This window comes from Lichenostomus cassidix, chromosome 7 (genome assembly GCF_008360975.1).
Source record: "Lichenostomus cassidix isolate B80296 chromosome 7, HeHo_3.0, whole genome shotgun sequence".
Lineage (NCBI taxonomy): Eukaryota > Metazoa > Chordata > Aves > Passeriformes > Meliphagidae > Lichenostomus > Lichenostomus cassidix.
The window spans coordinates 11250329-11276213 of NC_139488.1; the positions used below are offsets into that span (position 1 = coordinate 11250329).

The 25885-nt window shown below is 40.5% G+C and overlaps 2 protein-coding genes across 5 annotated transcripts in view; one reads left to right on the plus strand and one right to left on the minus strand.

Moving 5' to 3' along the window:
• ALS2 (alsin Rho guanine nucleotide exchange factor ALS2) overlaps positions 1–16562 on the minus strand; it is a 35357-nt gene extending 18795 nt beyond the window's left edge. For 2 of the 4 annotated variants that reach the window (XM_085066145.1, XM_085066142.1), the window contains exons 1-11: positions 16476–16562; positions 12247–12336; positions 10132–10286; positions 8746–9668; positions 6184–6544; positions 5130–5298; positions 4583–4679; positions 4100–4177; positions 2962–3138; positions 1549–1720; positions 977–1157 (exon numbers count right to left, since the gene is read on the minus strand). In XM_085066145.1, the coding sequence (XP_084922271.1) occupies positions 977–1157; positions 1549–1720; positions 2962–3138; positions 4100–4177; positions 4583–4679; positions 5130–5298; positions 6184–6544; positions 8746–9668; positions 10132–10286; positions 12247–12266 (2333 nt within the window). In that variant the 5' untranslated portion in view covers positions 12267–12336; positions 16476–16562. Of the gene's footprint in view, positions 1–976; positions 1158–1548; positions 1721–2961; positions 3139–4099; positions 4178–4582; positions 4680–5129; positions 5299–6183; positions 6545–8745; positions 9669–10131; positions 10287–12246; positions 12337–12777; positions 12868–15356; positions 15533–16475 lie in introns of those variants that run through there. The other 2 variants (XM_085066144.1, XM_085066143.1) reach the window with 2 other exon arrangements.
• A 2186-nt stretch (positions 16563–18748) lies between these two features.
• The window catches only part of CDK15 (cyclin dependent kinase 15), a 39944-nt gene continuing 32807 nt past the window's right edge, over positions 18749–25885 (plus strand). Inside the window, exons 1-4 of the mRNA XM_085065635.1 lie at positions 18749–18868; positions 19993–20123; positions 20694–20773; positions 24223–24317. Of these exons, the coding sequence (XP_084921761.1) occupies positions 18749–18868; positions 19993–20123; positions 20694–20773; positions 24223–24317 (426 nt within the window). The remainder of the gene's footprint in view (positions 18869–19992; positions 20124–20693; positions 20774–24222; positions 24318–25885) is intronic.

The following is a 25885-nucleotide window of genomic DNA, read 5'->3' on the forward strand; positions in this document are numbered from 1 at the left end:
AAGGTTACGAAAATGATAAAATACACATTTACATTTATGAACAATCTATATGATAAACAGATGAAAACTTCTTTTAGGGTGATACACGGTAAGTTCATCACTGACCCAGCAAAAATGTTACCTGTTGTGCTTGTGTTCAAAAAAAGTGCAACTAGCTGTCCATTCAAAATGCTACTGCCTAACAACTGAAGTTGATAATCTTAAAATTTTGTTTCCTTAGATATTTTCAGATATCTGGTAACCAAGGCTACATTCAGATATGACATTTTTAGACTCTCAGTTAAACCGTTATTTTTCACAAAAACAGGTAGGTATTAAGTATGATGAGACTTCTGCTACATTTAAATAAAATTCTCCAGGAACAAGTTACTTAGGAGAAACACAGGAAATGGGGTGACTGCACAGACCTCGTTTCCCAAAAGCATGAAGCCAACAAAAACAATAAGCAGAAAAATCCAGACTTAATTCTGAGCACTAAAGCAGCTCCAGCTTTTGGGTGACAGGTGCAATGCCAGCTGTTTAGCAGGTATGAGGACAGAAGAATTTTCTTCTGGAAGACAATCTTTAGTTAATGACTGTTGAAAAAGCATTTTGTAACCACAATAAACCCCAAAGGTAGCTTTAGTTAGCAGCCTAGCCATGGTAATTTGATCATATCATATTACAAGATACTTAATAAGTAATGAATATTTAGGCTTATAGGCAGCAACTAAAGAAGAGTCTGTACCCAGAGTTTTACACAAGGGAAGCTGATGCTGTCCATGTGCTCCACTGGTGAAGACTTGGAAATACATCTCACTACAAATTGAATCCATTAATGTAAAACTCTCCATATGCTTCTAAATCACACCACCACAACAGTTATGTAGCTTTCCTTATGACCTACTTTCCACCTACTTTCCCTTAACTCAGGGCTTGTTGCAGTCAGTAGACTAAGCCTGCAGAGACTGAAGATGAGAGGGAATTGGATACTTGCTCAGTGTAACTATCCAAAAAGAGACTGGAATGCTTCAGGATGGCCAAGCTCCTGGCTTCTTTTACTCCATGAAGAAAGCTACTTAAAGAAGCTCCATGTTGACCAATGAGATAGCACAGCTTGCTGAACCTGCTTGCCATTTCCTGCAACAACTGGATTGTATTTGCATTGCCCAAATTATCTGTAACAGACCAGAAAGCAATTTAGCTTACCTTATGAAAGAGCAGCACCCATAAATAGAGAGAATCACAACTTGGTGCTGTTTTTATGGTCTATCAGCACTTTCACCTCATAGCTACATTATCCAGAATAAGAAATTCCACAGTTTTAGACTAAATACAGCTCAAATAACAAGGATATTTCAGGTGAAACCATCAGGAAAGTGCAAATACTAACAGAATGCAAACTGTCAAAATGCAACTGTCTTTCACCTCTTCATCCAAACAGAGGAGAAAGCAAGACCTTAGCTTTATCGTGAAAATATATTATTACTTTTAAATTTTCTGTAACGGAAATTTGTTGTGGAACGTAGGGGAAACAAAATCAGAGAAAACGTTAAGAGAAAGTCTTACCTAAGCCTAAAAGAGGTCTAAGAACCTGAGATTTGATCTCACTCAGTTTGACATAAAACCTTCTCTCAGTAGAAGCCAACTCATGCAAACTGGCAATATATCCCATTACGTTTTTGTCTACTAAGGCCAGACAGTTGCCACCACCAGCTATCACATTGCTTATGTACCCTATCTGAAAGATGAAAAAGAGAAAAGAAAAAACAGCAGCTTTAATATTTTTATTTTAACATTCCAATTTAAAAACAAGAGTAATGCAAATAAAGCATATTTTTAGGAACACTAAGTCAATAGTAAGTATTAATTACCTTCAGTGACAAACAACCCATTCAATACTGGCTTAAAACAAGAATGAGAAAGGTTGAAGATACATTTATAGCCATTGCTGTTCATTTTCCTGACTGACAGAGTCTAAAAGACAAATAGGCCAGCTTTTAAGGTGGTTATACAACCATTCCATGTTTAAGGGATAGGGATCTTAAGTCACTTTGAGAACTCCAATATGCTTATACCAACATTATTAAATAGCATCATTACAGCAGCTGTTTGTTGTATTAAGTACAAAGAGAAGAACAAGCCTTTATGAGAATTATGACTGTGCTCTGAACAGATCCTTTCTGGCCCTGGAATATGCCAATTTTGTGATAAGAGTCCAGTTTATTGATACTGCAATATTACTAACAGTAGGTATTTGCTTTCCACAGTAGTTCAAAGCAAAATTCTTCTCTAAGGTCAGCACCAGTGCCACTGATGCATTATGGTTCCTCACTAATTTTGGTTCACATGCAATGCCACAGAGTAATTCAGAGTTTGAGCTCTACTTTTATTTCCTTAGTTGCTAAATAGAGGATTCCTTTGGAACACTGCGCTAAAGCTGATGAAAAGATTGTGTAAGGGCACCTCCTGTCTCCCATTAACATCAAATGCACTCATGTGAAAGGGAGGAGTAGGGAAGGAGATGGTGCAGAACTCACAGGGACCTTCTGCCCAGTCACAAACAAGAGGCATGGAGTAACATGGAGTAACAGAACAGAGCAGCCAGGGCCCTCAGTCAGTTGCGAGGCAACAGGAAAGTGAAGAGCAATAGCAGTGAAGACTGAACACAAAGACTGTGGTGAAATGGAGCACAGTGTAAGGGTGCATTTCTGCAGCATGCACACATGGAAGGGAATGGATTAAACATACTGGAAACACCTCCTTGTCCCTCAAACAGAGAGGAAGGCCAAGAAACAGGCAGGGGACAGAACAATACTAAGTGGGTGTCCTCTCTGCCCTCCATCCACTGTGCTCCTCCTTTGACTGCTAGGAACCAGTTACGTGGCTTGACAGCCTTAAAGTTCGTTGAGCCACCAGTACTGTGCTATTTCCAAAGAGCACCAGTATGATCTGTAGTGACTTAAAGGAAATAACACTCACCTTACTACAGGCTAGTAACAAAACTGGACCCTTAGTACAGCTATTTTCATTCAAATTTTTTTCTGTTGATGTCTCCTGGCCACTGTAATATAATCCAGGTTGGAAGTCTTTCTCATCTGCTAAGAAGAGGGAATAATCTAGTCCTGCTGCTGTGGTCCAAACACCATCACCACACACCTAAAATTCAAGAGGAAGGAAGATGTTAGAAATCATCACCCAAAGCTCGAAGGAAAGAAAAGTACTTAACTCTTCCGGTCACACACATACATAATACACCTGCTGAGATAAACTATTGCAATAACTGACAATTTTTCAACTTCAGTGTCTCATAACAAATAAACTCCTTGCACATACACTGAAAACTCTTACTTTTCAGTTTTCTTTCTAATGGCTGATTTTTTTGCCTTTCAATTATAAATCAGTTTTATTTTTCAAATGGGCATCAAGTGAGCTTGATTAAAGTTGGAACACTATTATTCCCCCTACCTTTAACTGGGAAATCTACATGAACTTGAAAGATAGATAATCTGCTGCACATTAATTTGCATAAGGCCTAAGCAGGAAAAATTTGCAGTTAGTTTTCCATTAAGATGAGCAGAAAAAACATGGGGAAAGGCTGTGGTATAACCCAAAAATTGTTATTTTGCTATTCACTCACTCACTGTGATGAAAAGTTAAAAAAACCCAGAAAATCCCCTGCCAAAACTCTGCAAAGCTCTGGAAATATGGAAATGAACAACAAATATGGTCTATTTTTAGCCAAGCTAAAAATGGTAGAAGCAATTGTTTGGGATAAAAACAGTGTTCCAAAGTATTTAGATGTTTCAGTACTGCAACGTCAATACTGGAGAAACCAAATATAAGGTAAAAGCGAAATCCATAAGAAGACATACAACCAGTCACACTTCTCAGTTTTAGAACTCCACCATGGTCAAAAAACAGCAGCAGAAGCCTGTGTAAAGGATTTCTTGGATAGATTTTTAAAATCTCATCTAAAGATCATTTCACAGCATAAGGCAAAGAAAATCAAGGGTTCTATTACTATATAGCACACAGATCATTATCAGAAATTACTCTGCACTCACTGTACAAGAAGAGACCCTAAACTGAAAGAAGAAAACCACAGAACACAAAATACCTTTGCGAGACGAGGGACAGTTGTTGGGGAGTTCAAGTGACCAAGCTGGCCAGAGATATTACTGCCCCACGAATACACCTGCAAGAAGCAGAGCTGAACATCACAATGTAAATTCATATACATGGAAACACACTGAACTGTGGCAGCACAACACATCAAGTACACAAACACACACAAGTCAAGGATATAGGATTTGTGTACCAAGAAGCAATTCCTTAATTTTCACTGTCTTCCTACATTCTCAAATTGTCTTCTCACATTCAGAAATGGAATGCACCAAATCAAGTCAGAGCAATCTTTAAACATAATGTTGATGGTACATGCAGAGCTTGGGCAGAAATAGAATTTAGTTTGCACACTACTTCCATGCTGCCTCCCACAAGTGGGAACAAAAGTTTAGAAGCAAAAGAAAAAAAAACTAGAAAAGAACAAGTATGACAATTATGTCATAGATAAACAATAAATGGCAACAATCACTTGTACCTGGGATTTGGCAGTGAGTGCTAAGGAATGATGGCCACCAGCAGAGAGGTGAATCACTTCCTTACCATCAAGGCTTTTCACACAGAGTGGCTGAAGCCTGTCAATCCCCAGAAGCCATAAGGCAAGGGAAGAAAAAGAAAAAATATTATCAGAGGTACTTTTAACACAAAAAACACTCAAAGTTTTATTTTCTTCCCCAAAACAAATCAGAAAAAACAAAGATATATGCAGTCATCTGGCAATAAACCAGCTTAGTCAAAATGGTCAGGAAGGACAAAAGTTGATGATAGACTTCACCCCAATTTGGACAAAGTCAAAAGATCACCAAAACTCCTATTGATTACAAGGGGAAAAGTCATAATTGATTGATGTTCGGTAACAATACAGCATAAAACATGTAACATGGAGAAACTTAGATCACAACATTTAAAAGAACAAGAATACAATGCATGGCAGATGTTTAAATTTGAGAATTTGAGACAGTTCAATACTCAAAAATTTCTAGCTATCTAGTGAATAAAAAAAACTTTCATCAAAGAAATCTCACCTTGGCAGCACATCACCATGCCCTAGCTGTCCTTCCTTCCCCTTGCCCCAGCTCCACACTTCTGTTCTTAGAGAGGGCAAAAGAGCATCAGCTTCACCACTGTAGGTTGGAGTCAGAGCCACAGTCCTCATTTTTGCCCGTCCTACCTTCCGTAAGAGCCTTGGGGAAACTGAACAGAGGGCAAGAATTAGAAAAATTGCTAATCATTTTGGTAATTGTATCACTCAGATTGTGTGTTATACAGTAACAGCTCTACTTAATAGTAAGTGATCAACTTAAAGCAGTCTTAATTCAAGCTTGAGAACAAAGGCTGACACACAAGACAACAGGTTATGGACATACAGAAGTAACAAAGGTGCTAAATGTAGACAGATATCAAGTAGTTTTTACCAGCAGCTAAAGGATAACAGACATATGAGAACTATGCAGTTATAAGGAAGCAAATGAACCAAAACATTAAGGATGTTAAAACAATACATTAAGGAAAGTGTTTTGAAAGAAAATATATCCTTGCAGTGAACAGAAGATTTCAGTAGTTCCTAAAAACTCCCCTCAAATCCAAGATCAATATAGAACTAAACCATATGCATGTTCAGAGCAATTAACAACACTAAAATCTGTGAGGGAAGAAGGTCATTAACTTTGAAGTTCAGCAGTGGGAACTGGAATACTTATAGGTCCCTGGCTCAAAATGAGCTCAGTGCAGTAGGGATTACAGGCCACACGGATTTTTATCTGTTACAGAAGTAACACGAAAGATACCTTAGCATCGTTTGGCAATATGACTCCTCCAATGTACTCACTTTACCTTAATTTAACAAGAAAGACCAATTGTAAACCCACTCTGCTTTTGGTTTTCTTAGCATGCTGTATCTGCTAGTCTTCACTCTCTCCACTGCTTTCAAATCCAAAGATATAATTTAGAATTCATAAACACCTTCGATAGATGTTTAGATTTGTGTTTAATAAATGTTTGAGGGGTTTTTTTTCCCACTTAGAAACTTCCACATTATTATAAGTTTTCCAGTGATTTTTCCCCAACAGGCTTTTTTACCTTGTGACAACAAGCCAGGCAGGGAAAGCCTTCGACTCCCTCCTTCAGACTCCTCTTCTCTAATATCTACCAAACTGGAACTCTTCTTCCCCTGCATTGATTCCAGTCTGACCTGCTCTTCTCGACTGTCCTTCAGTGCTTCAGGCCCTGGGGACCTGCTGCCCGACTGAGATCCTGGCTCAGTTGAAGATGTGCCATAAAAGTTCATGACTTTCTTCAGGGACAAGGCTCCAGCTTCATATGTGGCAGCAACTCTCACCCCAACTGCTGAGGCACAGGAGGCCACCAGGCTGTTCAGGGTGGATGTGCTGCTACCTGGAGGGCCAGGGATACAAGCCCCGAGTTGCTCCTCTTGAGATGGCTAAAACGAAAGGAAAATTGGAAACTATCAGAGCAGACATGCACAGAACAGCAGGATGATGATATACATTCACTATTCAAACCATGGGCTGTACTGAACACCATATTATGTTTATTATAAATGTTTATTGTAAATTATATATGTATTTTAACTGTACATAATATAAATTATATGTTTTTTATGCTTAGGTGTACATTTATTGCTCTGAATCACTTTTTATAGGTAGGACCAAGCACCATTTCTAAATGGACTGGGCTTTGTCTGTTGCACTTTTCTTGTAGCTCATTCATAAGAGCAATTCAATAAGAGCATCATAAGAGCAATTCTCTCTCCAACATGGTAAAACAGCAATTAATGGATTTATTCTGCAAGGCCTATCTTAAAACCAGTCTGGGCTGTGTCCCCTTACACCATTGTTGTATCCATATAAAGCTTAGTTAATAATCATCAAGTGACACTAGGGACAAACTGACTGAAGGCAATTATTATTCCCAGCACACCATTACCTGTAACCACAATCAGCTGACACACCAAATAAGAAATAATGCAAAACATGATCTCTGACAAATGGTTTGAATATTAAAACACAGACAACAAAGTCCTATCTTCCCACCTAATACACAGTGGAAAATAGTATTATTACAAATATTACAGCTTATTTTATTCTGCCAAAACAAAAACAATCTTTGACTTCTTTAAGCTTCTTTAAAGCTTAGGCTAAAGAATTAGGATTGGTTCTATTTACTTCATTCCTATTTCTAAAAGGAATACCTAGCAATACAGAAAAGAAAACTTGATTTGTGTAGGCAAACAAAGAGAATGAAGGATTTTACTAATGCTGAAATATTACATTAGACCTCATCTTTGCTCTTCAAGTGTTCAATTGTGTAAGACTGAGTGAATAAATTCCAGTCTTGATTCCTGAAACCGTGCAAGGAAAACAGTACTCTGGAAATAATCCAGGAACAAAGAGTTGAGAAAGGGGGAATGAAACTATGTGTTTCAGTCATTTCCCAATAGTGGAGCTCTTGCAAGAGTCTGAGGAGCCCACATCTGCTAGAATGCATTTGCATTAGCAAAGCCAAAAGAAAGAACAAATGGATTTACACAACGTTCATTTCTCTAAAGGAAGTTTTCCCGAGAGTAAGAAAGCATAACTTGCTGAACTACTGGATATGTTCTAAAACTACAGGGTTTTTGTTGCAATCAGAGGTGATAATAAAAATCAACTATTGATTAGGTACTGTGAAATTTATTTCTCAGAACCACTGTGGAGAACGTCTTACTGCAACTATTAAAAAAAAATATATGTATGTCTGTACAACACTTTATATAACAAAAGAAATGTTCATAATTCCACTGTCATTTTTGAAAATTAGGCCACAGAATGGCAGGTTCCCTCACAGGACAGTAGTTAGGTAAGGACTGCCAGACTCTGCTGAAAGATTCTGGATTAGTTTGGGTTCTATCTTCTCCCCTTTGCCCCTAATTACTTTTTTTTTTTTCCTTGAAAAAGCAGGAAACAGTATTTTGTCAGAGAGCCACAAACAGCTCTTGGACCTTCATATCAAGCATTTTCTGATGCTTACTTAGAGATGAGTACTTGACTGTTCTGCTGTAGCATCAAAATGGTGTTGTTGAATCATTTTCCACACCACACAGAGTAGGACTTACACATCTCCCACCCCTTTTTATGAGTTTATGGCACTCCTATGTTATTAACATTAGAAACATTTTGGTCAATCCTTTCAGCAATTTGCAATCCAGAATTTTTAACTGATCGAGGAATAAGACAGACTTGTGAGGGATTTGTTCCAGGTACAGAAATTAAAACTTCACCTTTAAAGGCAAAATCAGATGAGTACCAGCTTACAGCCTCACACAAATGGAAACTCATTTTCCATCAGGAAACAGAGCATGGAAATTGGCTTTCGTGGTTCTGGTTCTGCAGACCATGAAGAGGAGAGACTACAGCACTGTCAAGACTGCCCACAATGAAGGTTCACAACTGAACAACCATGGAGGACAAAAAAACCCCATCCACTTAGAAGCTGAGAACCATCACAGTGGGAAAAAAACACTTGGAAATTCTAAAAACAACATAGCTACATTAAACTAAGCTTTTTATTTTTAAAAAGAGTAATGTTGCACATATGCAAGAGGAGTTACAGCAAATAATGAGCTAGTGATTAGATACCAACCTGTTCAGGTTCTGTGCAGATATTTTTATTGTTCAGGCTCTCATTTAATGAGTGATCTGACAAACCAATTAAGTACTCTTTCACTTCTTTTTTCTCGGAGGACAGAGTATTTCCTGAACTAGAAATTCCACTATCTTCCTGTCCATCATTGCTGGAAAGGCCACTTGGTCCATCAGATTCTAAACCACCAAGCCTATGATGTTCCACTAGTGGTTTCTGACAGTCTTCACTTTGGCCAGCTGTTACATTTCTGCCTCCTGGGGTGTCTGATGAGGGACAGAAAATGTGGCTTTCTGGTTGGTTATCAGACAGTGCTACACCCAGTGGGCAGCAGTGGCTATCTGAAATGATTACATGATCTTCCTTGTCTGTCATGGTAATGAGAGGCTGACTGCAGTGATTGCATCTCTCTGGAATAGGCTTCATTTCCTGCACAGGGAGACATTGTACCAGAGCCAGGCTGTGGTAGGCTCCACAAGCAATCTGGAGCACCACTCGTCCTGCCAGGTGCTCTACCTTCTGTGGCTTTGTCACTGGGAAAGTTGTTGTTATGAGGCCGAGCTGGCAGCCACTCCCCCAGGCCCATATCTCTCTGCTCAGCGATAGTGCCAGAGTGTGTTCCTCTCCACATGCCAGTTGCAAAATCCTTACTGATAACAGAGGGCTGGTTTCAGAATCACAGATACTGACGAGCTGGGGCTCTGGCACACAGGGCTGATTAGCAACTGCACACTGGCCAGCAGAATTGTCCCCCCACATGTACACCACACCACTCTCTGTCACGGCTCCATTATGGAAGCTGCCGGCTGCCACTGTAATAATGCGATGTCCAAGCAAAGTATTTTCTAAGATAGGACTGTTAGCACATGACTCCTCAGGTCCTGATCTCCAGGGCAGTTTTCCAAAACTGTAGACCTCTCCACCTGGGAGTGGGGAAAAAAGAAAAACAAATCCTAGTATGAGCATAAATCCAATTGCTAAACCAATACAAAAATTTGAAGACTGCTTCAGACAAACTGGTATCAATTCCTAGCTTACTCCAGGCTTGGCAAAACTATGGCTATTGGTATAAGAAGGCTGCTGGTTGCTCTCTGCGATTGCTGCTGTTAAGTTCCACACCTCACATTTATGTTACCCTGTGCATGCATGCACTGTTAAAATAAGTAATGCTTTTCTGTTAAACTACTGCACTCAAGTGAATTAAGTGTATTCATCAGTCTTTTCTAATTAAGGAACACATTAAGGATACACAAATGTGTATGAAGAGCACAAAGTACAGGGCTCATCGTTCCAAACACAGATCTAGTATCACACCTAAAAGAAAAAACTTGCCAATAACTGCCGATTGCTATTTTCTCAGATCGTTAGAATCAAGGTGTTTATTACCTTCAGTTAGAAGTAACCCATGATGGATTCCAAGGGCTGCCTGCAACACTGTCTTTCCACTGAGGCCCGGAAGCCTTTCTGGAATTACAGAGCAGGAACCAGCCTTCCAAACATAGACCAGGCCTCTCTCTTTGGCTCCTTCTGCCTCTTCTGAGCTGCAAAGATTGGAGGAAATTGGAACACAATCAGCATGAAGTTTTCTGTGGTTCAGTAATGCCTGTGTAGGAAAGGCTTAATAGTGCAGACATTAGTTTTACTTCCAAGCCAATGTATTTAATTTAACAAATTGTGAATTAAAGGCGATTTAAATGAAAACACAAGTGTCTTCTGTTTGAAACCATTAGCTTTTTTCTCTCTTGTACTTTTCCGTGCACCAATTGCTCCTATTAACACTATGTTTAAAACATTACACCTGTAAGAACTCATCCTTTATACACTTTCACTTCTACCTTGAGAGATAAAAATGAGGTTTTGATTGTTTGGTCTTTTTCCTTTTTTAAATTCTTAATGAGTTTCTCAGATTCAAATGAGCGAGTCATTCAAATCAACTGAACTACGAAAAAAAATATCCTGCAATAGTATATAAGTATCAGGGCTTGCAGGAATGACTGGAACTATCCAAAACTGGTTTAACACTTCAACACACTGTAGTTTGAATGCTCAGTCAGCAACTCCTCCAACTCAGCACAAAGAAATTCTTCAAAATTTTGACAAGCCCACAGTTTTAACAACTTGTAGAATCCCTTGATTTAAATACAAGAAGTCCTTTTAAGCATGAATATAGACTGATGGCATTTAAAGTTAAATCAAGAGTCATGTTTAGCTTTCCTTAAAACTTTATATAGACTAGAATTTTATCTGCACAGAAAGAAAAAAGTGGGTTTTACTCCTTATTTGACAACAGCCAAGTCACTCACTCCCTGCACAAATCAGTTCATGCAGCTTGGCATGAACTTGTGAAATTAAATACATTAAGACAGCAAGAAAAGCTTTAGTGGAATGACAGTCTTTGTCTGGAGGAAAAGGCACAAGAAATAAAATGTACTCCAAACTTGTACCAAACCCAGAAAAAGTATTCTGAAACACCATGCTGGGGGAAACCTATGCAAGTAGCCCAATTCCTTCAGACTATGGATTTGTTAAACTACCTATTTTGTTAACTGTGGTGCACAGGATGAACAACATCTTTATACAATTTGCCTCTGAAACATTCAAGTTGAGAATAACTAAGAAATGAAATTCTCTCTCTTAGCTCCTGTGCCCATCCCAAATATCTTTATTTTTCTACAAATCAGAAAGAAAAAAAAAAAAAAAGAAAAAGTTAAAGAGGTGACTGTCTAGAACCCTTCTAAAATTCAAGTAAATAACTTATTCCAAAAAGTAAACACAATTAAAATGCAGAGTCCATCTTGCATTTCAAATACACAGGACTTGTGTTTGGAGTAGAAGTAAATTAAAAAAGAACCAATCAAGTAATATATAGGCAAGGAAATTAAAAAGGGTTAAAAATTTAATATCAATATAAGGATACTTCACCTAAGATAAAAATACAGATTTTACACAGAAGGGAAAAGTGCTCCAAAGAACACAAAATGATAATACTGAGAATTTTCATCAACTGTGCATATACTGTGCATTAAATTCTGTCCAAAGCCTCATATTTGCACTTTTATCCATTTAGTGAGTCTTCAGAAGACAGCGTAAGACAAATTTGGATATTCACATAACAGGATTTATTACAAAAATATCTGAGCTCTATCAGGCATCTCAGAGCACTAAAGGAGTGAAAGAACAGTCTGTTGTAGGGCTACTGATGCAGAATCAAAATTCCCAGGTGCAGGAACCAGACAGGATTTACTGTTCACTTGAGAATGTTACTTTCAAGTCTGTAGCCTATGGCTATGGCTCCACAAGTACAACAATCAACTTAAAAAAGAAATTGCTGTTACAGTAACTTTAGTGTTCCAGACACAAGTGAAGCTAAGTTAATTATCTCCCTTTAGTGCACATTTCACTACAAGTTACATAAACAGTATGCTGATATCAACTTTTCATGATCATGAGCTGGTCTATTTCAGGGAGCCTCTGTGGTTTCACCTAGCTGGTCATTCTCACCTTCTTTCCTGTGAGTCCATCTGTCAGTGGCAGCACTCCATCACCACCAAATTGTTCCTCTTTCAAAAGGAACAATATAATTTTCACAAACTGAAAAACATAAAAACCAGCTATTTAATTACAAATAACGTAAAACAACAACACCAAAACCCCAAAACCCTCCAAAGCTTTAGCACCTGCATTAAATAAATAAGCACTTCCACACCACTAGGATGGTTCAAGTATTTATATTTAGATCACTCACACTGAGTTGGCAGACAGAAGCTAAACAGCCAGACTTGTCCTACCTACTCATCTCACAATGGGTCTATTGTAAGGATAGAAGAATGAACAAAACCTCGTTCAAAGGCAGAAATTTACATCAATCTCTCTATATAATTCTCATTATACCACTCAAGAAACATAAAATTGATTCATTTTCAGTCATAAGACAGAATTCAATACTAAATTCAAGGTGAACAGATTTGCATGAGCAGAAAAGAATCAGGAGCTGAATTCATAACTGCATTCCTGACCCAAAGCACACATCACCATTAGAAGGTAAAGTTCTGCCTGGGCAGAAATGCAGAAAACCAAGTAAGAATTCAAAACATTTCTTGATGCAAATTGGTAGCAGAGCATCTGTAGAGATAAAAGACAACCGTGGAAGGCAAGGAACAAAAAGTGACTGCTGTAGCTACAATTTCATCCTTTCAGATTTTGAATTTTCCAAGTTCACCCTCACACCTTTCCATCCTCATGAAGATACATTTGTATTACTCTTCTTGGAATAAAACAAAGCTACAGTTAATCTTTGTTTCTTATGAGCTGTTTGGCACCTTTTTTTTTAATATTAAAAGAATTGTGATTTCCCTGGATCTACTGACTTACCCCATGAAGTATTAAAAATTTTAGTTACATTAATGCATGTGTACAATAGTATTTATTCAAACAAAGTTTCATCTATAAATGCTTTAGACCTGTTGCCTTATTATAGTTGTTTTCTGATATCCACTGTAACAAAATCAGAAAATAAATTAGTTAGTATAAGTCTTAAGACCCAGAATAAGTATTCTGAAGCTTTTGCATACAGAAAACAGAAATAAATATGGCCAGGCTCGAACACAAGAGACCTGTAACTCTCATACAGAAGTATGTATCTCATACATACCTGGAAACAGTAATCATCAAGTCAATAAATAATTAAAATAACTAACAAAGCCTTTACTTTCACAAACACACAAAACCAACACTTTCACTGGAGTGCTCTGAATAATGAATTATCAAGGAGACCTTTACATATAGAAATAACAACACATCACACCAAATATTTCCAGTTTTTCAGACACAGGACACTAAAAAGAGTGATTTTGGCATCAGAGTTGGCAAAGAACAGACCTCAAAAAGATATTGACAACAGTATTGTGGTAAGTCATATGCACCTTGCTCTGAAAAAAAAAAAAAAGAAAAAGCAATTTCCTTTTAGGAACACAAAGACACACTTGTCACCAAAAAGATACTGCTTTCAAGACAAGTCTCTCCTTCCTCAACTACAAAAGAAAAAAAAAACCCCACAATTGTAAAAGTTAACTTTTAAAATATTAACAAAGAAAGTCTCACAAATACAAGGAAACTGTCAAGCAATGCTTCAGTAGCAGAGGTGTTGATGAAACATCAAAGGAAAATGGAAGTGCATTTTTGGAACCTTATTCCTGATATGTTCTTGCTCAGAGCAAGTACTTCTAGGTATTTCTTTAGCCTACTCAAAACCACCTAATGCTACAATTCATTCTCTTGAAAATGCTGGCACTTCTCCTTTGTGAAGGACTCTACCTTCAAATAAAAACATCCAGTGGATCACTGAATCAAAGAGATGGAAGCTTTGATAGAGTAATTGAACTATCAAAAAATATATTATTACATTGCATATAGTTATTTGAGGTTAAGGAACTGAGGCTTAAAATTCTTGACTTCTAGAATTTATGGATTTCTCAGGACTCAAATAATTTTTTCATTTTCATGAGCCTGAACTGCAAAAAAATTTATTGCAATTGTCATAAAATCTTCTGATTGTAAGAAAACAAAATTAAAGCCAGGCATCTGATTAGCTGTTTTGCAAGATCTCCCTTCAAGGCCAAATTGAAAAACTATTTACATAATTATTAAGTAAGAAACTGCAACACTGGTGAACCAAAAATGAAAAGCATGATATGATAGCAGTGATAGATTTTAATTTCTTTGCAGAAGGTCACATGTATGGTTGCATCACCATGCATTTATGCATATAAGGGAAAATAAAGTCAAATTGTTTTCTTTGCACAGATGAGACATCCTTAAGACATTTTGAAATCACTTTCAATTTCAGTTCAAGCTTTCATTCACGTCACAGCTACAAACTAGGTAAAGCAATAGTAATAGAAAGTTGCTTCCTCCCAACAGAAATTTGTAATTTTCCTTGCTGATCTTCACATTACACATACATTATTTCCTTTCCACTAAAATTACCTGAATTGTTATTAGATATAACATTCACGGAGGTGAATAGCCAGGCACAATGTAACACTCCTGCATGGAAGCTCAGTGTGATACCAGCACCTTCACTGCTCTGCCCATACTTTTACTTTCTACATTTTTGTTTCATCGCTGTAAGAGGAAAGCAGCAAGGAGTGCCAATTATGAAATGGATTTGTGCTACAGACAGATGGTCACTGGCATGACACTGATGTCATACTTTCCACTTACAGAGTTGAAGGATAATTCCCCAGAAATCAAACACTACCACACCATAACAACTGCCATGGTTGGGAATGACATGGAGCAAACATTATTCTCATTATTATGGACTGTGCTCTTCACTGAATATTTTTAAGTGAGCACCACAGGTAGGAAAGTAACCTTACATTCAGTGCAGAACACCAATAGGTGATATGACCCTGACTTTCAGAAACACTAGAACTCCCGTGAGGCTCATGTGCTTACTTACCAGCTAAGTCAATAAACATTGAAAATATTTCTACAGCTTTCAGACATGTTTACTTACGTATTTCCAAACACATTTTTAATAAATTTGTTGCATCATATTTAGCAATAACTTGCAGGACCAAGACTGCATGTTTGTTATACAGAATTACCTGCTCAGATTCTGAAGAGGTGATCTCCAAGCTTCTTCATTCAAAACAGAGTTGTCAACACCAGTCTGGTGTACACACATCATTTACTGTTGCTAACTGTGGCTTACAATTCGTGACCAAGTCAAGAAGCCCTTGTGATTTGGTCAGCACGAACCACTGCATTTAACATTGTTTAATTAAGATCTGCTCAGAACAAAACACAACAACTGGCTACTAAAAGGCAGTAGTGATCCCTTTGGATGAGGGCTCAAAGCTTTTAATGCTAGTTCCAGTGAATGCAGGATGGTAGCAAAATGCAACAGTACAGAAGCCGGGAGGACAAAAAAAACACAGCTGAAAATGATCTGCTACAGCATGCAATTAATGATTTAAAATTTACTAAACTCGTATGAGACTCAAAAAAAAAATTCTGAATGTCCTTCTACCTCTTTTTCTTTTGAAATTACACTTTAATTTAGCACAATATCAGGTGCTTCCCCTTCTGAAGACAGTTCACTATGCAGAAACGGAGCATGGTGAGCATAGGTAGTTTACATAAGCGGCTGCTTTGCAGCATCAGTGATTTACTACAAATCATGTACGAGCACTCCGTTTGCTCCCCGGTGCCTCACCGAAGTATTTTCGCTCTGGAAGAGGAGGGCTGTGGCAGTGACAGCACGCTGTGTCACCTGTACAGGATATGCAGCCATAGTATGACAATCACTCAATACACTCCAAAAGCTAAAACGACACCTACTCCCGAGCAAGTAAGTCACGCAAAGGGACAGGACTTTAAAACGCAAGTGGCAGGAGACGGAGGGCATGTTATTGACAGTTCGGGGGTCTCTTCGCACCCAGAGGGAGGAGACCTTTCAGCCACTACAGAAATACAGCTCACTCTCTCTGCGGTACTAGCCCATCGGAGCGCGGTCAGAGCTGCTGTTCAGGCTCTCCCCAGTGGCCGGGCGCAGCCGGTCGCGGCGCAGGGCCTGTCCCGTGTCCCGAGTCCCGTGTCCCGTGTCCCGGTGCCGCCGGCGCTCCCGTCCCGCAGCGCGGTGAGGCGGCGCGAGCAGCGCGGCTCCCCTCGCGCCCTCCCCTCCGTTCCCGCGCGCCCCTCGCGCAGCCCCGCGCGCCCCGCACCTGTTGCCGCTCGCGCTCCTCCAGCCGCGCGCTGCCCGCCGGCCCCTCGCGCCGCCCGGCTGACTCACGCGGGGGCGCGCGACGCGCAGGGGGCGGGGCCAGCGCCGCGCGAGCGCCGACGGATCGCTGCCCGGGACAAACCAGGGCGCGCGTGGAGGAGCAGCGCATGCAGAGCTTCCCCGCAGCAGCCTGCTCGGAATGGATGCCGTCCCGCGGGTGCGGGTGCGGGTGCGGGTGGCTGTGATTTCACAGGACACATCTCAAATACATGGGCAAACACACCAGTATGGATATACACATATATGTGTGTACATGCACAACATATCTCTACATGTGTATGCACATACCTATAGGAATACACACACCTTGATGGATATATATATGCAGTATATATACACACACACCTGTGTATGCACACACTATATATACATACACACTTAGATGCATATATACACAGTATATATATATAAACACACCTATGTAAATATAGACACTTCTGCATGTATATACACTCTATATATATATACATATACACACACACACAGATCTATATGCATTCTATTTTAACAAGTTTTGTAAAATGTACTTTTAATGTTATCAGCTCTTAGTAGACGATTTCTTATGTTGCCTTAAGCTTTCATTTAAAAACCTTGGTTCCAAAGACAGGTGTACAGTCTCTCCTTTATAAATTCTTACCTTTTCTAGGGATAACTATTAAACATTTCTATTAGAGTGTTTCCTCCATAAACTGGAACGATTACTCCATATTTTTTCAATAACCACAACCATCAGCTACAACCATGCTTTCTTCATTTATCAGCTCTGCCTAACTGGCAAAAGTGGGATTACTTCTCTTTGTAACAGAGTATTTCCCCTCTACTCCCTGACACAAAAAGTACACAAGATTAAAATTTATAATCTTCATATGAATTTACATGTATATTTTCTGTTGTCTACTTTTTCTGCATTTGTCTTTCCATTCTTTTAAAATGCAAATATTATTTGGTCATAGCACTAAAAACAGTTTTCCAGGATAAAAGACCACATAACCAGTTTGTTACTGAGTGTGTTGCTTCTAGACAGCCTTTCTCATGCCTGGACACCACATCTAAATTACTGCTGTTTTCTGATGGCTCAAAGAATATGTGGAAAATAAAGAGAAGACCAAAGTCCATGATTATAGCTATTTAGCAAATTATCACTACCAGAGGAGTGCAAAAGGAAGTCATATGAAGGAAACGAAGCCTTCCAGGTATATTAGCTCCTTCTTGCCATGAAAAGGTTGTGTGGTTTAGTTGCAGCAAGACACAGAAATTGTTCCTGCCTTCTGAGGACATTTTTGCATTGGAGAAATCCTTTTGCTTAAGGAAAGAGTGCTATTCTTAGGCATCAAAACAGTGAAGCAAAGGAAAAATTTCACATGATACATTCAAATAAAAACTGAAGGACCTAATGGGTCAGCATAAAAATACCCCAGTATGATGCTTGCTCCCTCAGCCCTTGTCAGCATTTGCTGTGCGTGGGTTGGGTGTTAGTCCTAGGAAACTGCACAGTGAGTCCTGCTCATGGAGGACTGAAGGGAGGGGACTTTTGTCTGTCCACATCCAGGGTAAATCCACTGTGTGTTCCCTGCTCGGTATATTCTTAATGAAATCTATGGTAGGCAAGATTAATCAGTTTGCTCTGGTTATTTTGACATATGGACAAGACTGTTTTCTATCAGCTACAACTCGTTGCATCCCTTAGACATGTAATCCAATGGAGAAAGACAAGTCCCCATGCTGATGTAAATGCCAAAGCAAGGACAGTCAATGTGCAGTTCCTGCACAAAGCACAGCTCACCCACACTACTCACAAAGCTCAATTTATCACCTAGAGGCTGAAGTCTGAAGCCTAGAACTGCTATAGGCAGGGAGGGAAGTCAAGGCCTGATCCTGTGTGAAACCTATCACTTCATTATCCAACTTACTATACTGAGAGCTGCTTAACTGAAAGAAACATGTACAAGCAGAAAGCTTGGATTTATTGCTTAATTATCCATCTTTGGGTATGAAATATTTTGGCTGGTTTTGGAGGGCATGTGCCAAAAGAACTGAAATCAATGGAGCTACTCCAGGGGCAAATTTGGACTTTCAAAGAAAAACTGCAGGAATCACAAGACTGCTTGAGGCAGAGACCTCATGCAAGTCATATGGACTGTTATTACAGACACAGAGGGATGAGGAGGAGCAAAGGAGAAAAAAAGAGATACAGTTTAATTTAAATGTGATAACATGGGAGACATGCTGTGTGTAAGAGCTGTCAGACCAGGATGCTGCAGCTGCTGTTCAGAGAGAAGGGGCTCCCAACAAATCCAAGGCCTGCAGCACATGGAAGAAGCAACTACAGCAGAGGTATTTAATATCCCATTGTGATACTTCTGCATTGAGATGGGCTAAGCCTGGGTGCTTCCACTTGTGGGAGTGCAAAGCTGTCACATTTGCTTCTATCCAGACAGCATCAAACTTTGCAGCTTCAGGCTTGTGAAGCTACTGAAAGAGGAATCTGTACCTTAGATGACAATAAATGCCTTTGATGTGATGAGCAGTGAGAGAAGATTGCACTCTAGTGAATTCTGTGCCAACGAAGGATTGTAAAACATGGAGGCAGCCAACAACCTACAGTTCTGGAGGAAGCAGCATGCCACAGATTACAAATCCTGTGTTGTCAAATTATAATCCATTCCATATATCTGCTCAGGAGGAACTTGCAGCCTGCCTGCCATTCATTACTACCTTTTTAGAGCTGTGTTGTATACAGCACTGTTATGCTGTATGGGCCAAATTTACAGGATATGTAAATTATACAGTGGTGAGGAAGGAGGTCAGAGGTAAGGGATTAAGGGGGAGAAGAACACATAAATGTAAATCTCCTGAAATTTCACTTCTGCATTCTGGTTTTTGGTCCCTGCCCTAACCAGCTATTTAGAGACTAATAAATCAAGGGTAAGGGGGAATAAAATGCATTTAGAATGATGGCAGAAGTATCCTCTGCAGTTAAGGCAGTTTTGCCTTTGTGTGTTCAGAGTGAGCACTACCATTTACCAACACAGGAACACAGACAGTTGCTCCTCTTACAGACAGTACTGGAGATCTAAGACTGGTGGAGAGAGAGATGAAAATCATGTGAATTGCTCAAAGCCACTGCAGTCAAGGAGAAAGAAAAAACCACATCAGTAGAATGGTAGTTTGCCAGTGACAGAGTTTGTCCCCTTTTCCTATGCCAGCTGTCAGATGTAACCAGAGCATCCCTTTCTCCACCCTCTCTGCAGCCCCTGCAGCCCCACGCCCTCCAGAGCTGCAGGGGCTGCAGAGACCTTGGAGTAACAAGGATTCTTTCCAGGACCAGTGAGGTTCAAATGGGTGGGGTGCAGCATCCACAGAGCCAGACAGGAGATGTTTTATCTTAAGATTATTCCAGCCGTGAATCAGTACTTGATTACTGAGTTACCTGCTAAGTATCTTCTTGTTCTACCCAGCAATCTAAAACACATACCAATATCTTCATGGAGCAGCGACAAGGCATCCCATTTGGAGCTGCCACATCCTATGTACACCTAGAGAAGCTATGTGAAGGATCCTGTGCAACTGTGTATAAGGGGATCAGCAGGTGAGCATTATTGCCTTCCCCGTGCTTGCTGAAAACACCTCTTATGGGAGATAAAGGCAAAGCAAAAGTCCAGTTTTGCCTTTAACCAGGACATTTGCAAAGCCCCATCCCAATCTATCAGGAAACTCCACTACAGCCATGAAGGCTCCACAAAGACATTTTGGTCCAGAGCGGTGTACCAGGAGATTATTTGAACCCGGGAGGCAGGGAGCAATGGTTTTCCTTGAAGTGAAGGATCCCTGTATGATTAAAAAATTTGGGGTGAGGTAATGCTGCCATCACACAGGGGCAGGAAAGCTGTGAGAGGGTGGAGTGGGACCACTGCTCAAAGCCATGCTCTAGCAGTACCTGCACAGCAGCACGGTGCTTCTCTAGCGAGGTGGGCTGGCTCCCAGCTCACTGCTAATGAACACAAGATGGAGGAGGTTTGTAATTCCCTTCTGAGCTTGGCCTGGGTGGGTCAGCAACACCTAGAAACTTTGTTTGGGTAAGTATTTGCTTGGGAAACTGTTAATGTTATCATGCTGAGCACCGAGATGCCCCATGTGACCTTCCACTGTGACCTGACAGGATCAACAGCCAGTTGGTGGCATTGAAAGTGATCAAGCTGGAGGCAGAGGAGGGACTGCCCTTTACGGCCATTCGGGAAGGTAAGACATAGAGCAATATCATTCTTGAAGAGCATTTGTCTTAACCTGAAAAGGCTCCATGAAGTGTCCCTCAGTCCTTTCTTGCTTACTCAATGTGCCAGCTGTCCTTCTCCCAAAACTCTCAGTTTCCTTATCCCCTCAATGGAGAAGGTCTTTGTGCTGGACTGGAGAGGCATGTGATGGACAGAGGAACTTCTGGGGTATGCACTTGTGACAGATGTAGCCATGCCTGTGATAAGGAAAGTGCCAGCTGCAGCCAGAGCATGTTCTTTCCAGCAGTATCAGGGCCCTCTTACACCTTCTGCTTGCTGCCTCCTTCACAGTTGCTCTCTCACTCCCTCTAGAAACTACACAGCTTTTGCTGCTGCTGCATTGGGCAGTTGTGGACTTGTTACTGCAACCATGACACTTTCCTAGCTGATACCTGGAGCTGAGATACTGAAGAGATACTTTCAATAAAACTGATGTTTATTAACATTTATAATTTCAGCCCAGTGAGAAATTCTTCTTATCAGTCGCGTTTGTAGAGCACTGGGCAAAATGTCAACAGCTTTTTCAATTTCTTTGGGAAAGAAATGCTTTTATGCAAGAGTGTGATTTTGGCTGAATGTGTTTACATTTCCCTAGAGACTAAGCTCAGAAACTGCCTGGTTGGTTAAGGCTTCTATTTTTATCTGCTGTACAATCCCAAGAAGACCATAACATTTTTTTTCCATACACAGAAATATGCAACCATTGTGCCAGTCTGTTATGTAGTATTAATGAAAGCTATCAATGTAAGACATCACACATATGGGGGTTTTTTACCTCTTACTGCGCTTGTGATGCTAGGGTTAATCTTGTCACAGGGACGGAACGTCAGGGACCAGATGTGGCAGCTTTCACAGAGCAGCACTGGCACAGAAGGACTCTCATAGCAGTCAGCTCAGAATAACGAGAGAGGTCATTGAATCCACTCCAGGTTTATAACTGTAATTAAGACAAGAAAGTTTACAAAGTCCTTAGTCCAATTCTGTGTGAAAGCAGAGAGATACCTATATATGCCTATTTGAAGAATGGCTTGTGTTACAGTTTCCTATACACTCATTTGCTGTGGTGCTTTTGCTCTGCATTTACACTAGTAGCCCACCAGTAAAATAAGCCTTAAAAGCTTTATCTACATCAACTAATGATGCGCTAAAGATCAGCACCCCTTTAACATGCTCTACTGGACAGGCTTAGAGTCTTAACTTCATTCATTATGGGAGAAAACAAGGGTGATCCTATGAAGGGTCTGCTTTAAATAGGTCTTTTGTGTACTGCTGAGCTTTGCAGCATCTGACACCTCAAATTTACAATGTAAGTCACTAGCAAAAACAAAGCACAAGATTTATTAACGCGGCGCATTCTCTGCTACCCTGGAGGAATGTGCTCCCCTGACAAAGAGACGCTTCACCCCAGGAAGCCCCGCAGAGACAAAATGCGTTTAAAGCTCGGTTCTGGCAGTAGCACCTGACACCCCGGCAGGGGGTTGTAGCAGCAACAAAGTGAGGAGCAGTTCCCAGAAGCCTGATTGAGGCACAGGCGCTGAATCCTCCATTTTAGTGTGGACCCTCTGAGCTGCTCATCTGGAGCAAAAGCTCCAGTCATATGGAATTTTTGAGGTGTCACAGAGCCAGGTTATCAGGTTCTGTAGCAGATGGACTCCAGCCAGAGTATTTTTACTATGTTCATGGCAATTAGGTGCAGTGTGGAGTATGTTTAAGGGCCATACTGCTGTACACTGGGAACATGCTGGTGGTAGTTAAATAGACCAGCATCAGTAGTTTAGCTGCAGCAGCACCAAGCTCTATGCAAGAACTGCTTTGCAATCTGCTGTTTCCAGTAATTGGGCTGAATGAGGCATCCCTTACTACTTAGTAGTCTCAGTGCTGACATGGACTTGGGCCACAGCTGCGTGATACAGTGTAACTCTGGCAGTAGGGCTTTTAGAACCAGATGAAATAGTTACACTCGCAAAAGGCAAAGAGTTAATCCAATATAAATTTGCTTTGCCAGCATGAAACTCTTCAAATATCTTTTTCAGATTGTTTGAAAAACAAAAAAGCAGCTTTTAATCATGACCAAAACTCTGCCTCCCACAGCTGGCCTATGCTCTGTATTGTGTGCTTCAGCTAATTCAGCTGAAACAAGATTGCATGCCCATGCCTCACTGGAATGAAATTTGTAGGGCTACATGGTCTCACACTAAACTAATTTGGTTTTAATCAGCAGGAAAAAGTGAGTCTGGAACAGCTCTGAGGCTATTCTGTCTGCTATGTCAGAAGCTGAACTAAAACCTGGAGTCAGGGGCATCTGTTATTATTGGGCTTTGGGGCTTCTGTCTGTGAACAGCTGAGTCAGATTCTCCAATTGTGCCAGTGACCTACAGGCAGAGTAATCCTGGCTTCACCTCTTCCCCACATTCCTCCTCTATACAGACTTACTGCAGTATTGTCTCACACCTAAGGTAGCAAATGATTAAGCTGTGTGTGCTCTTCCCCCATGAAGACTTTCTGCTGAGAAGCTCCTTTCATGAGTGTGCTGGCTGGAGCCTGCTCTAACATAACAAACCCAGTGCGTGGCCAAAAGGCTCAGAAGGCTGCAGCTTTTGTCTTACCATAGGTCAGTGCTCTGTGGTCTATATGGTGCTAGAGACTCTTCCATGTGCTGCCTCCTCCATCACCACACCCTGGATCTTCTGAGGCTTGGCAAAGGCATGTCAGGATCTAAGGACCAGGGCCACACAGTTGCAATGATGCTTTTGGATAGTTAGGCTGAAAGAAAAGTGTGCTGAAGCTTTATAAATACAGGCAAGTTACTATTCACTCAGTAACTTCATCATCTCTGCTCTTAGAGTTTTTAACCAGAGACAGTAACCAATATGCACAGAACTGAATTCAGAGTTCATTTTATATCTACAGTGATTTCTTTTTTCATATTTTTACACTTTGTTGTCCTGAAACTGGAAACTGGTAGAAACTGAGCTTTTCCCAGAGGTCTCTCATAAGGGCCATGCTGAGGGCACATCCCAGGAGCTGGATGGGAGAAGGTTGAGAAACTCAGTGACAGGCTGGGGGCTGCTGCATTCTGGCTCTGGGAGCTCCCAGGTCCTGCCTCTCAGCATTTACATTAAAGAAATTACTTCTCCTCAATTTATAAACTGACACCTGGGAACTGTGAACTGCTATTTCTGACAGAGGCAAGATCCCACCTCTGAGAGAAGGATGAGTTCCTGCCAAGCCTGGAGCACTGACGCTTGCTTCTCTAAGGAGCTGTTGCATCCTCCTTCGGACTCAGTAGCTGCCACTTCTTACAGAACTGCCAAGTCTGGACTATTACTCCCCAGTTTTTTATTTTCACTGCCTTGTTAGGTGCACGATCTCCTTCCACTTCCAGCAGCAGTAAAGTTATCTTTTGTGTTTTCCCAGCTTCTCTTCTCAAGTGTTTGAAACATGCCAACATTGTACTGCTTCATGACATTATCCAGACCAAGGAGACACTAACATTTGTCTTAGAGTACATGGTGAGTTTATGTTTTTCTAGCTTCCTGTGGAGCTAGTACAGGGAAGTACAGGGAAGTGGCTGCATAATGAATTTACTGCACCATGAGACATCTACAAAGGAATGAGTTGTAATGCTTTAGTGCAATGATTGATTTTCCTTCTTGATCTGCTTTCCAGCCACACAGCCTTACCCTTTTCTTTCTGTATATGCGACAGCTGTATGCAAAAATGATTCCTCGTCTTGTGTCCACTGGGGTGGCAGACATTATTTACCTCCATTTCTCCCTTGTCAACACAATAAAAGTACTGTTTCTGAGCTACAGCAAAGATAGGAAATAATGACATGAGCTCACATCCCAGCTGGGGTCAGACTTGGCACTGACCCCAGTGGCTCACCATGACCAAGCTGTGGGTTGCCCTCATAGGGAGACCAGGATACCAATAAAATTCTCCACATGAGTCTTGCTACTTCTCCTGCTTTTGCTGATAGTCCAAACCAAATTATAAAGAAAATACAGAAGCTATTTCCTCTTATTGCAGCTTTATGATTAGTTCTGGCACAAGTATAAATTCTGTCAACCAGCAGCTTCAGGTCGTAAATGCTGGGGTGAGAGAACAGGTCAGCCTGGTCCCTGATTAGACCCAGAACTTCAGCACATCCTTGTGTGCTGCATCAGACCAGGTATTCACCAAGGTTAAGTAGGCACCTTTGTAGCAGTTGCATATTTTTCCATTTACAGAAGATGCATTGTTGGTAGAGGCATTTTAGAGCAGTAGCTTTGCCTCAAGTTCTTCTCTTTTATTTAGCACACAGATCTAGCACAGTACATGGGCCAGCATCCTGGAGGACTCCATTCGTGCAATGTTATGGTGAGTTCCTTAGAAGACTGCTATCCCTTAAAGCATGAGGAAGTGTTATTTTCCACTATGTAGGGTCACTGTAAATCACTTATTAGTATTTATTTGTTACATATATGACAAAAACCTTGGAAAAAAAATCTGCCTTTGATGATGTAGCAAGCTCCCTCTCAGTCTCCCAGGCTTTTTTCAGTTAGCCTATCTTCCCATTTTCTGAGCCTGCAAGTGGATATTCAGCTTTTGTGAACAATGACATCTTGTGGCAAGGAAACCTATCTCTGCACAAATTTGTCTCCTCTTATTGTTACAATGCATTATTCATCTCTCTAATTAAAAACTAGCAAATCTGACTCTCTCCTCATCTGGAACTATTTTCCTATTTGCAGTAATTTAAGTCCCTTTTGTTTCTACCATAGCTTTTGGGAATGGTTGACAGGATCTGAGCACAGCCGAACATGTACTCTTACTTTATAGATTGATGTTATAATAGTCTCCTGCTCTCCTTTGTATGCATCTTCACATTTAATTAGTTTTCAATATTGCTGCTGCACACTGGCTTAAGATTTCAGTGCAGATGTCCTCAGTGAATACTGGGGTCCTTTTCCTGAGCAACTTCAGTTAATTTATCTTACAGCTGTCAACAATAACTTTGTATCTTATCAAACTGCCTATTCATCTGGCTTTGTCAGATCTCTCTGAAGTTCCTCACTGTCACTTCTTATCACAACTA